This window comes from Schistocerca piceifrons, chromosome X (assembly GCF_021461385.2).
Source record: "Schistocerca piceifrons isolate TAMUIC-IGC-003096 chromosome X, iqSchPice1.1, whole genome shotgun sequence".
Lineage (NCBI taxonomy): Eukaryota > Metazoa > Arthropoda > Insecta > Orthoptera > Acrididae > Schistocerca > Schistocerca piceifrons.
Window position 1 is genome coordinate 62,269,382 of NC_060149.1, and position 14,144 is coordinate 62,283,525.

The 14,144-nt window shown below is 36.8% G+C and overlaps 1 protein-coding gene across 2 annotated transcripts in view; it reads left to right on the forward strand.

The window, feature by feature from the left end:
- Positions 1-14,144, forward strand: part of LOC124721277 (isoleucine--tRNA ligase, cytoplasmic) — a 168,894-nt gene that overhangs the window by 35,571 nt on the left and 119,179 nt on the right. For both annotated transcript variants that reach the window (XM_047246162.1, XM_047246161.1), the window contains 2 exons: positions 2,075-2,265; positions 8,036-8,236. In XM_047246162.1, coding sequence (XP_047102118.1) covers positions 2,075-2,265; positions 8,036-8,236 — 392 coding nt within the window. The remainder of the gene's footprint in view (positions 1-2,074; positions 2,266-8,035; positions 8,237-14,144) is intronic.

The following is a 14,144-nucleotide window of genomic DNA, read 5'->3' on the forward strand; positions in this document are numbered from 1 at the left end:
ATATTAGTGATAACCAATATATTCTCTGCTACACATAGCAAGATGGCTTGTATGTGGAATGTAGATATAGATTTAAGTCTATGATGGAGCACCTGTTCTTTCATATTAACTTTCCAACATGGCTATAGAGTCACAGCAGGTGTTTCCCATCCCTCACAATATTGCCTGGCATTTACATGTGTATGGCATATTGTACAGTGTTCTTAGATTTTTCATCCCCAGAGATGAATGTTTGATGTTGACTGCACAGATAATCTGCAATCTGTTTCCTTTCACATTTGCCGGGCAGAAATATTTTCTACCTTTATTTAAATTTATTTCATCGCTAGTCACAGATGCAATAACAGCCTTATTGTCACTGCTTGCCTCATCTATGCTAACTGAAGTGAAACGCTTTCATCTGAATATCAAATAATCTGAGACATTGCCCTCGTGAGTTACATCTCTATAATCCCATTCAGTGGTATTGTAAATACACAACTGTTTTAAAAAGAAGTTCAAGTATGATACTCAGCTAATTGCTTCATATGTATCCTGAAGATAGTCCTAAATTGACTGAAATTGATTGTTTAAGAAAGAAAAAGTGCAGCTGTTGTCAGCAAACGAAGATCTTTCTCAAGTGCTTGAAAGCTATCAAGACTGCCTGCGCAAAATATTGCTTGTTCATAGAGAACTTCAAGGAGAGCACCTTGGTCACAACTACCACAAACCCAACTTAATTTTATTGCTACGTTGACAATGCATTCATTGTGTAGTAATTAGCACATGGGGGAACTGGGAAAGTTATTGGAATATCTCAGTAGTACCCATAACTACATAAAGTTTGTGGTGAAGGTAGAAAAAGTGTGTGCCTTGCCTCTCCTTGACACCCCCATTTGCTGCAGACACAATGGGTGTCTCAGTGCCAGTATGTATAGGAAACTCGATCACACTGATGAGGACAGCAACCAACTGGCAGTAAGTTACTACTTGACAACAATAGCTGCGGGGTGCTCGGAGGTATCATAACTTGACGAGGCTGAAAGTCTTAGATTATTTTATTCAGCGTTGAGTCTTTCCATGCATTTATGCCCAATATGTTAATCTCGTACCGTTGAATGTTAGCTACCAGTCCCTGCACCAAGCAGCTATCCGCCATAGTTCTTCCTTACTTTGGCTCTAACATTGTGATTTACTTACATGCAGCAGCAGCAGCAGCAGCCTCTATGAATGAACTAATGGAGTTCCATTCGGCGTTTTTGCTTATACAGTGAACAATGAAACTGTGATAGTGCTGTAATACTTCATTTGGTATATCCAAAACTATTGTCACTTTTGGCAATTTTTCCCATTGAGATTAAGATAGTGATTTGTGTTTGCGTGGAGGTCTTCAGTCCAATTAGAAAGTAGTTCCATTGAAATTAGGTTAGCTTATATTTTGTTGGCTAAGTAAATAGGTAAATTTGTGTGTTATTTTTTTGGAACTATACAAAGAAAAGGATAATTAAAGCTGGAAACATAAGTTTCCAGATACTTGATGTTTATCATCTCCCATTAATGTGCTTTACTCAGTACTGTTCCATAATGATAAGAATTTTTTGTTTTGTTTTACCGTACGAGTTATTTTTTGTTTATGCAAATTATTAGTAAACTTAAGACATAAACATGTAAAAGAATGTGTAGCAGTATATGTTGGAAGCACTAAAATAATGGTTAGAATGTTCAATTTTTATAGTAAAAAGAAATACCATGCAAATTCAACCTGTATGGAACTTGAAGAGGACTGGATTTTTAAAATGTTATCTAAATCTGTTTTAGATTGTGTAATTGCAAGTAGTAAAGTACAGGTTGAAAACTGATAAGACGGAAACATTGAACTCATAAACTCAATGGAGGAAGAAAGGGGAAAGTGAATGGAATGATGTGTTGTAGGTCATTGAGATGCAGTTCTAGGAAGCAGTAAATTTTCTTAAGTTGTCATGACATTTTTTGTACTTGCTGTATGGTATTTGTAAGAAACGTTCAGTTCTTGTTATTTAATACTCAGTAAATATAAAAGGCCTAAGGACCTTCATTTCTCTTGCTCTGCTTGTAGGATGCAGATAAAAATATTATAAAATGGGTGAAAGAGGCTGGCCGGCTCGTTGACAACTCAACAACTGTGCATCAGTACCCATTCTGTTGGCGCTCAGATACACCTCTTATCTACAAGTGTGTGCCATCTTGGTTTATCCGTGTGCAGGAAATGACTGAAAACCTCTTGAAATGTGTGCGAGATACCTACTGGTAAGTTTGAAGGTGAAAATCTCTTCAGACAGATATGGAATACCTTCTACATCTACGTGAATACTCTGCAAATCACACTTAAGTGCCTAGCAGAGGGTTCATTGAACCACCTTCACAATTTCTCTATTATTCCACTCTCAAACAGCACGTGGAAAAAACAAACACCTATATCTTTCTATGCGAGCTATGGTTCCCCATATCTTATTATGTTGATCATTCCTCCCTATGTAGGTAGGCATCAACAAAATATTTTCGTGTTTGGAGGAGAAAGCTAGTGATTGAAATTTTGTGAGAAGATTCTACGGCAACAAAAAGTCTTTGTTTTAATGGTGTCCATCCCAAATCCTGTACCATTTCCATGACACTCTCTCCCTTGTTTCACGATAATACAAAATGTGCTGCTCCTCTTTGAACTTTCTCAATGTACTCCATTAATTCTATCTGATAAGGATCTCAGACTGCCCAGCCGTACTCCAAAAGATGATGGACAAGCATAGTGTAGGCAGTCTGTTTAGTAGATCTGTTACATTTTCTAAGTGTTCTGCCAATAAAATGCAATCTTTGGTTTGCATTCCCCAAAACATTTTCTTTGTGTTCTTTCCAGTTTAAATGGTTCGAAATTGTATTTCGTAGGTATTTAGTTAAATTTACAGCCCTTAGATTAGACTGACTTATTGTGTAACTGAAGTTTAATGGATTCCTTTTAGCACTCATGTGGATTATCTCACACTTTTAATTATTTAGGGTCAGTTGCTAATTTTCACACCACTCAGATCTCTTTTTTTTTTAATCATTTTGCAATTTGTTTTCATCTTTTGATGAGTTTACTAGATAACAAACGACAGCATCATCTGCAAACAACCTAAGACGGCTGCTCAGAACGTCTCCTAAATCATTTATATAGATAAGGAACAGCAGAGGGTGTATAACACTACCTTGGGAAATGCCAGAAATCACTTCTGTTCTATTTGATGACTTTCTGTCAATTACTACGAACTGTGACCTCTCTGACAGGAAATCTTGAATCCAGTCACATAACTGAGACGATATTCCATAAGCACGCAGTTTCACTTGATTACTTTCTTTCTCTTAAACATGACTTTATGCAAGTAATATCTATAATTTTGTTGTATCTGAATGCCCTTGTAAACATTTTTCTATGGGATAAGTAATCTTGATACACATTTATATGTATTACGGTCTCTCTCATTTTTATCAATGTGTATCTAGCAAATATTTTCTTTAAATTGAGGTACTTGAGGTGTTTAATAACCCTGGCATGTTCCTAACTACAGCTGCTTATAATGTTGTCACATTAATATGCCCTTTCTTAAGAAAGACTATAATTGTTGTGTAACCTTCTCTAAATTTATTATTCCAGTGCTATGCTATCCATACTGTGGACAGGGGGGCAGGGCAGGGGTCACCCCTCCCCGCTCGCTCCTCCTCCATGCTCTCAGGGGGAGGAAAAAGAAATAGTGTAGTCACATGTTTTTTCTTTCAAGAAAATGATTTAAAAGTCAGTATTACATAGGTTTTTAACAGGTTCAGAACCAGAACCTTCTTATGGTTACTTGCAAGTACCATTTTTTATTTCTAAATATTAAAAATACTTCATACCCCCAGGTATAGCCCACCCTGCCTACAATCGTATGAGCACTCTTGTCCCAGTGGCAAGTACTTTTTAAATTGCAGCATGGCTGAATGAAATAGCAGAGAGACTGTGAACAGCCATACTTAGCAGCACTATTAAATAAAAAGGAAAACATAATTTTTCTTGTAATAGTATTACTCAGTAACAATATTTTTTGCAATTTATCAAGTAACTGAAATTCCAGAAATGAAAAATATGCCCTTCATTTTATGTCATATGGACATTGACAGTGAAAGTAATGCTCATTACTTCATGGTATTTGCTGGGAAATTCAGCTGCATCAGGAAACAGTTAAATAAGTATTCATTCAAGCAGCATGTAATAGTTGTATAGAGCTTGAGTCTGTAAAGACCAGTTGACAAAGAAAGAATATGGGCTGTAACAAAGTAGTTACAGAAGAAGAATGGCGGAAAGACACGGGAAAGTGGATAAGTAACAGGCTGGATGCTGGATAAATGGGACCATAGAGCAAGAAGTATAAAGTCTTGTAATCAGTCAGATGTATCTATGGATCAGATGATATACAGTAGTCTCATTAGCATGTTTTTTAAAGGATTGCATATTTTAATGATGTAAGGAGGAAAAAGTACTACCAAAAGATAACTAATTTGGTAATATTCAATTTGTTTGTGAAAATACAGAATTAAGGGTGCCATATTTGGGGCAATATGGTATCTCACTACGCCACTTTTCCCAACATTCTGTAATCAATATATAATAATTCAAAATGTGCCTTTTCAAGATTACATTTGGAATATCAAACCCAGAAACTCTCAGACTTGTGTGTTAGTATACAAGAAGCAGAAATGTGTTAAATACAGTGTCATTGGCAAAATTCAATGTATTGGACATAGTACACTTCTGCTATCACCCAACTGGAAAGTAGGAATGTCATGTGATATGAGAGCGCAATCTCTAGCATCCAAAATACATACCTGGAATGTGATGTAGAAAAAATGAAAATATGCTGAAATTGTACGTTTGATTACAATTCTCAAAACAGATGAACGTCATTCATTTAGAATCCCTCCAGTAGTGAATCACTACTGGTAACTGAATAAGGGTTGTCATTTCACCAACGTGTTGGTATATTGTACATGTTGTTAGCGTAACTACACTATAGCACAATAACATGTGTAGTCCTGTCTTCTCAGAGGTTTTAGGTGTCAATAATTGACTTGTTTATTTTGTCATAATTTTAATACCCTTTTGTCCATCTTAGTGTGTTCGTCACTTTGTCATTGACTTCAAAACTCAAAACATATCGCTTAATTGTGGGAACTAGTCAAGATTCCAGTTCACCCTAGTCTTCACTTTCCTCTTGTTTCTCTGCCATCTGTTCTTGAAACACTTCAGCAGTTGTCATGGACTGACAGATGGCACTACCTTCTTCATGATCAACATATTCATGGACACTAAGGTAGTCAGTGTTTTCTTCTTGCACCCGTTATTTTCTGCCAGTGATCAGCTGCAGTTACTTCCTTTTCTGTGAGTATACGATGAAAGCCAGCCTTCTTGAAGCATTATGAGATTGTGCTTTCTTGCATGGAATCCTAGGCGCTTCTTACAAAATACATAATGTTAAAGATGAGAGGTGGACCAACTTGTTGTTGACTTGCTTAATTTATGAAGATCTTTCTCTTAAATAAACCATCCAGTTTTTCTGAATTTTTAATTATTATTAATTTTTTTTTCTGAACGCATCCATCACATCTACTGATTTCCATTCCATTCAGATGATTCCTTTGTGGTGCTTCATTTTTTGAGTATATTTCTTTAGCATGAGCCACTGCACCATCAATAAGAATGTATGAAGAATGAGCTCATTTCATCCACTTTAATAGCACAGAGCTTTCCAGTTCGGGAAACTGAGCATCACACACTTGTTTTGTTTCCTGTTTCTTCCTTTCAAACGTGGTGCTTCAATTATTTTTCATTTGCTCACTGTTGTATTTAATGTTTGTGGAGGAATGTTCAATTTTTGTACAATATCAACATGGTTCATGTGTAAATTTTTGTCCATTTCTTGAATAACAATCCTCTTTTCTTTATTTGTTAAGTGTCTCACTACAATTTTGTGTTAGATGAACTGATATACTGTTTAACACAAAAGTCACAGACTTAAAAAAAAAAATCATGGACTAAGCACCAATGAAATATAAACATGAACTAAGGATGTCAGTGAATGACTTACATGCTATTCAGTTTGGTTGGTCACTACAGAAGTTGGAAGTTATTGGAGCTACTGCCAACCTATACGAACTGCTACTGTTCGTAATTTCTGTCGTAGCAAACACTCTTATTAACTTGCAAAAGTTGTCAGTACTGAGTAGCACTGTCTCCCTGCACATCTCCGCACAACCTTGCCACAAATATCCTCCTCCCACTTCTCTCACAACTCTCGACAGCAATAGTTGCATTTGCCAAACAGTACCAATACTGCCAAATCCGAACGCACTAATGGGGGAGGGAGAACACACAAGTGTTGCTTTTAATGCAATTGGGGTTGGGACTTTCAAAAATCAACATACTATGCAGGAAAATGCAGTAATAAGGAATGTGCTAATGAGATTCCACTGTAATTATGCATACATGTGACGAGTTCATTCATCTTGGCACAGAAGGTATGTTTTCCAGCACCAGATCACTTGGTAAAATACCTACAGCATAATTAAGGGCTGCTGGGGACTAGAATGGGCTCTCTTGTCAACCAGCCAATTTTTATAACAAGCTACCCCTGTATCTTTTAACAGTAACACTATGCTACATTATTTTGTCTTGGTCTGTGATTTGGATTCTGTTGTTACCTATGACATCATTTGGTCAGCACATGGATTTGTCTGCTTGTCTAATGCAGAACAGTCTTTGCTCACCATTCTATCAACCAGTTTCTTTTCAAATGAACAAAGTAATGGCGTATGGGTGCACCAAAGAGCATGGTTCATATCAGTGTGTTTCCCTGTCAAACGTAGAAACGGTGTTTTCCAACAATGATGTGTGTGTTATTCAAAAAAGCCTTGAGAGTACTGTATTGACCAGAAGGTAAGCTCCTCCAGAAGGCTGTTGTTTTGTTTATGTATTTCTGAAAGAGTCGGAAGCTGTTCCTTTCTTTGATTTGATCGTAAATAAGTTGTGCTTAATAAAGTCTGTATTGTTGGAGAAGCAAACTTACAATATAAAGCAAGCACAAATAACTGCTTTAATTATATATTGAAACCAAAGACTGCATTTTATTGGCAGAAGTTGCAACAAGTATACTAAAGAGGCTGCCTACCCTACACTTGTTCGTCCTGTTCTCGAGTATTTCAAAGTAGTACAGGATTCTTACTATAAGACTGACGGAGGACATTGAAAAAGTTCAAAGGAGGGCAGCTCATTTTGTATTATCACAAAATAGGGGAGGTCCTGGACGCACTAATAGAGTTGGGATGGCAGTTTCTAAAACGACGCCATTTTTTGTTGTGGCAGTATCTTTCCACAAAAATTCAGTCACCAACATTCTCATCCGAATGCCAAAATGTTATGTTGACTCTCACTACATTGGAATATACAACCGTCGTAATAAAACAAAAGAAATCAGAACTTGCACAAAAAGATATACATAGGTTTTCATTTTTCCATGTGTGCTGTTAGTGTGAGGAATGGTCTAGAAATAGGTATGTGGTTCTACGAATACTCTGCCAAACACAGAATAGTCATGTAGATGTAGGTTTTGGGGATATAGCAGTAAGAAAATATGTAGAAAAGGGTCTCTCTTTAGCTATGAGGTCAGCACTGCTCAGACTGATTAATCTGCAAAACTCTTATCATGGGCATTATTCTAGGTTTTTTATCATGAGCAGTGTTGTAGTAGTGGTTGTTGACCTACTGACTGAAATGTTACACCATGAATAAAAAGCCGTATTCATTGGTTAAATAGGGTACCTGGTACATTTTTATTATAACTATGTTTCTTTCTTCCTCTCTTCCTTACTTTTACTTTTTGATCTGATTCATTAATATTTCATGAGTTTATGTATTTAAGTGCATGTTGTTCAAAGTATTCTCAATCTGTGTAAAAGTCCTTTATATGTGGATATTAATTTTTCAATTTTTACGGAATATGAATTGTTTCAGGGTTCCAGACTTTGTTAAAGAAAAAAGATTTGGTAACTGGTTGAAAGATGCTAGAGACTGGGCTATAAGCAGAAATCGTTATTGGGGGACTCCTATACCTCTTTGGGTTTCTGAGGATGGTGTTGAGGTTGTGTCCATAGGAAGCATTGCAGAACTGCAACAGAAGAGTGGCCAGAAAATTTCAGATATACACCGTGAAAGGTAAAATGTGCAAAACTTGCAATACAACTTCAAAAATGTATTACACGTGTGTGTGTGTGTGTGTGTGTGTGTGTGTGTGTGTGTGTGTGTGTGTGGGCGCGCACGCGTGCGTGCGTGCGTGCGCGTGTGTTTTAAGTAAGTACCATTTGTATGTTAAACACAAACACAAATATATTTTAAAACAATTTTATTATTACATGAAAACCTATATCTTGAACTACTTTTTCACACAATTTATACCAATATTTAAGGCCCCTTGAAAAATGGAAAACCAACTACTGAATTTCATTCTCATAAAAATAGGCTGCCTAATTTTCCTATCATTCCTGAATGGCCATTGTCATGTTGTCATCATTTTGGTGAGTGTGTACACGTTTTTTCGGTTATGTGTGACTATAAGTGGTGACATTAGGTGCTCTTTTTTTTTAACTTCTCTATCAACTTTCTGCACCAAGTCTTCAATGCTAACGGTTAGTTGCCCACTTAGTATTTCATTCTTTACATTAGTACAACCATCATTAAAATTAAACACACTGATCCAATTTATTATGGGTCCAAAGCCTCCAAAAAAATATTTTTGGAAGAAAACATTGTTCACAGTAGGTTGTACAGTTATGTCTTTTATTCGTTGTGTGATTTGACAATTTTGGCACTGTCATTTTCAGCTCTTACACATATACATTATGCAATATACTGTACATGCTTTGGCATACAATTTAAAATTCATACGTCATGTGAAATAATTAATCTACAATACAATCTGAGAATGAAAACATCACCCTAGAAACATATAGCCACTTCATATCATGAGCGAACCACAAGACTTTGACATAAAAACTCAGATGGTTTGTTTTACCAAACCCCTGACTCAGATGATACAGTTTTCTGAACAGTTCAAAGAAAAGTTGAATCTTATTTCAAATAGGTATCCCACTCACACAATTATAGTTGGTGGTGACTGCAATCTACCATCAATATGTTGGCAAAAATACACGTTTAAAGCTGGCAGTAGGCATAAAACATAGTCCAGAATTGTAATGAATGCTATCTCAAAAAATTATTTTGAACAATTAGTTCAGGAGCCTACTCGAAGTGTAAATGGTTATAAAAACATATTTGACGTTGTAGCAACAAATAATCCTGGTCAAATAGGGAGCATCTTGATGGATACAGACCAGATTTACTGAGACAAATATCATAACATCCAAACCCACACAAAATAAATGTAAAGTCCATCTATTTAAAAACGCAGATAAAAATTCGCTTGATGCCTTTCAAAGAGACATTTTCCACTCATTCTGACGGCAGTTGAGAGATGTATAGCCCATAAATTAATAAGGGGTGGTACTGATTCTCCATGGTACACAAAACAGACCAGAAAACTGTTGCAGAAGCAATGAAAAAAGCATGCCAAATTTAAAAGAATATAAAATCTCAAAGATTGGTTAAATTTTACAGAAGCTCAAAATTTAATGCCAACTTCTATGTGAGATTCTTGTAATAGTTTCCATAATGAAAAACTGTCTCGAAATCTTGCATAAAACCCAAAGATTCTGATCATGATGTAAAGTACACCAGCAGAAAGACACAATGAATACCTTCACTGCACGATAACAATGATGATGTCACTGATGACAGTGCCACTAAAGCAGAATTACTAACAGGGTTTTCCAAAACTGCTTCACCAAAGAAAATGAAGTAAATATTCCAGAATTCGAATCTAGAACAATTGCCAACATGAGTAACTTTATAGTAGGCATCCTCGGTGTAGTGAAGCAACTTAAATAATGGCCTCTGGTCCAGATTGTATACCAGTTAGGTTCCTTCCAGTGTATGCTGATACAGTAGCTCCATACTTAGTAGTCATATACAACTGCTCACTCTTCGAAAGATCCATACCTAAAGACTGAAAGTTGCACAAGTCACTCCAATACCCAAGAATGGAAATAGAAGTAACCTGCTGAATTACAGAGCTGTATCATTAACATCAATTTGCAGTAGTATTTTTTAACATATGCTGTGTTTGAACCATATGAATTACTTCAAAGAAATGATTTATTGACGAATAGTTAGCCCGTATTCAGAAAATATTGTTCTTATGAAACACAACTAGCTCTTTATTCTCATGAAGTGTTGAGTGCTATCGAGAGGGGGATGTCAAATTGATTCTATATTTTTAGATTTCCAGAAGGCTTTCGGCACCGTTCCTCACAAGTGTCTTCTAATCAAATTGCATGCCTCTGTTGTGTGATTGGATGCGTGATTTCCTGTCAGAAAGGTCTCAGTTCATAGTAATTGATGGAAAGTCATCAAATTAAACTGAAGTAATATCTGGCATCCCACGATTAAGTGTTACAAGTGCTGTGCTGTTCCTGATCCACATGAATGACATCGCAGACAATCTGAGCAGCCCTCGTAGATTGTTTGCAGATAATGCAGTCGTTTACTGTCTTGTAAAGCCATCAAATGAATAAAACAAATTGCAAAGTCATTTAGACAAGACACCTGCGTGGTGTGAAAAGCGAACTCTAAATAATGAAAAGTGTGAAGTTATCCACATTAGTACTAAAAGAAACCCACTAAATTTTGGTTACACGATAAATCACATAAACCTGAAGGCCGAGAATTCAACTAAAAATGAATGCAAAATCTCCAAGATGGCCGATCTTTCACTGGAGCTTCAAATTTAGTGCAAACATCAATGCGAGATGCTTATAGTAGTTTCCACAACGAAACTTTGTCTCGAAGCGTGGGAAAGAATCCAAAGAAATTTTGGTCGTATGTAAAGTATGCTAGTGGCAGGACAGAATCAATGCCTTCTCTGTGCGATAACCATGGAAATACTATCAATGACAGTGCTGTCAAACCAGATTTACTAAACACACCCTTCCAAAATTCCTTCAGCAAAGAAGATGAAGAAAATATTCCAGAATTCGAATCAAGAACAGCTGCCAATATGAGTAACGTAGAAGTAAATATCCTCAGAGTAGTGAAGCAACTTAAATCACTTACTTTTATTAAGTCTTCTGGTCCAGACTCTATACCAGTTAGGTTCCTTTTAGAGTATGCTGATGAGCTCCATACTTAATAATCATATACAACTGCTCGCTCGACGAAAGATCCATACACAAAGACTGGAAAGTTGCACAGGTCGCACCAAAATTCAAGAAAGTTGATAGGAGTAATCCACTAAATTACAGGCTCATTTCATTAGCATTGTCTTTGAACATTATGAATTACCTCGAAGAAAAAGGTCTATAGGCACACAGTCAGTATGGATTTAGAAAACATCATTCTTGTGCAAAACAACTAGCTCTTTACACTCACTAATGTTGAGCGCTATTGACAGGGGATCCCAAATTGATTCTGTTTTTCTAGATTTTCAGAAGGCTTTTGATGCTGTACCACAAGGCCCCCCTGGTTAGTGTTAAAAACAGGTTTCAGGTGCTATCTGTAGCTGACAGTATCCCTTGACCAGATGCAGTCACTTCTTCTATTTCAGAGGAAACCTTTCAGCCTCCAGGCAGTCACAGAGAGTTAATTATTGATAGTTGGGAGCTCCAGTGTTAGATGTGTTATGTGGCCCATTAGGGACATGGCTGCCAATGAGGGGAAGAAAGTCAGTGTACACTCTGTGTGCATACCAGGTGCAGTCAACTCAGATGTGGAATAGGTCCATCCAGATGCCATGAAGAGCACAGATTGCAACCAATTGCAGGTGGTGGCTCATGTCGGTACCAGTAATGTGTGTCACTTTGGATCAGAAGAGATTTTTTTTTTTTGGTTTCAAGTGGCTGTCTGAAATGGTAAAGGCTGCCACTGATTGCGGCCCTCTGGTACAGAGCAGAATGGGGGTTCTGAATCAGAGGCTCAGATGGTTCTGTGACCATGTAGGCTGCAGATCCTTTGATTTGGCCTTAGGGTGGGGGGTTTGGGTACTGATAAATAGGTCAAGAGTCCATTACAAGCAGGAGGCGGCAACATGGGTAGCAAGGGCTGTATGGTATGCAGTGGCAGTTTTTTAGATTAGAGTGTCCCAGGGGAAACACAGAAAGGGCTTCAGTCTCAAATGGTGCAGGTCGAAGACGAAACACAGGAAGGGCTTCAGTCTCAAATGGTGCTGGGCGAATACATGAAGAACATAGATCTGGGAACCATGAGTATAACAGTTAGAAATTGTTGTAGTTGTGTTGGGAAAGTACCAGAATTCCAAGTACTAATAGAAAGCACTGATGCACAGATTGTGACAGTCACTGAAAGGTAGCTAAAGCTGGAGATAAATTTAGATGAAATTTTTGTGGAAAACCTATGATGTTCAGAAACGAACAATAGCCTAAACACAGTTGGCAGTGGCATCTTTGTTGCTGTTAGAAGTACTTTATCTTGTAGCAAAATTGAAGAAGGTAGCTCCTGTGAGTTAGTAGGGGTAGAGGTTATTCTTGGCAACCGGAATAAAATGATTTGATCCTTGTGCTGACCTCCCAACTCAAATAATACAATTGCTGAAAGGTTCAAAGAAAACTTGAATCTAATTTCAAAAGTGTACACAACTTGTACAATTATAGTTAGTGGTGACTTCAATTTGTTCTCAGTATGTTGGCGAAAATACATGTTTAAGTATGGAAGTACGCATAAAACATTATCCGAAATTGTGGTAAATGTATACTCTGAAAATTATTTTGAGCGATTTGTCCATGATACCACTCTAATAGTTAAAGGTTGTGAAAATAAATTTGACCTCTTAGCAACAAAAAAATCCTCAGCTAATAACAAACATCGAAATGAATACGGGGATTAGTGAACACAGGGTTGTCATAGTCACTCTCAAATCCGCCAAAAATAAACAAAAAATATATCTGTTCAAAAAAGCAGATAAAAATTCATTTTACACTTTCTGGAGAGAGAATCTGCATTCATTCCAGATTAATGATGTAATTTTAGACCAGATGCGGCTTGAATTCAAAGAAATAGTATTGACAGCAGTTGAGAGATATATACCAAATAAATTAGCAAATGACGGAGCTGATTCTCCTTGGTACACAAAACAGCTCAGAACACTGTTGAAGAAACAACAAAAAAAGCGTGCCATATTTAAGCAAACACAAAATCTCTAAGATTGATGATCTTTTACAGAAGCTTGAAATTTATCATGAACTTCAATACGATATGCTTATATTAGTTTCCACAGAAAAAGTTTATTGTGAAACGTGGCTGAAAATCCAAAGAGATCCTGATCGTATGTAAAGTACACTAGTGGCATGACACAGTCAATGCCTTCTCTGCGCAATAGCAATGGAAATACTATGATATAGTGCTCCTAAAGTAGAATTACTAAACACAGCCTAATGAAATTCCTTCACCAAATAATACGAAGTAAATATTCCAGAATTTGAGTCAAGAACAGCTGCCAACATGAGTAATTTAGAAGTAGATATCCTTAGAATAGTGAAGCAACTCAAATCACTAAATAAAAGCAAGTCCTCAGGTCCAGATTGTATACTAATTAGATTCCTTTCAGAGTACACTGATGCAATTACTCCATACTTAACAATCATATACAACTGATCCCTCAACAAAAGATCTGTAATCAAAGACTGGAAAGTTGCACAGGTTTCACCAATATTCAAGAAAGGCAATAGGTGTAATCCGCTAAATTATGGGCCCATATCACTAACGTCAGTGTGCTGTAGAATTCTGGAACATATATTGTGTTTGAACTTCATGAATTACCTCCAATAGGATGGACTATAGACACATAGTCAGCAGAGACTTAGAAAATGTTGTTCTTGTGGATACAACTAGTTGTTCACTCACACGAAGAGTTCAGTGCTGTTGACAAAGAATTTCAAATTGATTCTGTATTTCCAGATGACTTTTGACTCTGTACCTAACAAGCAGCTTGTAATCA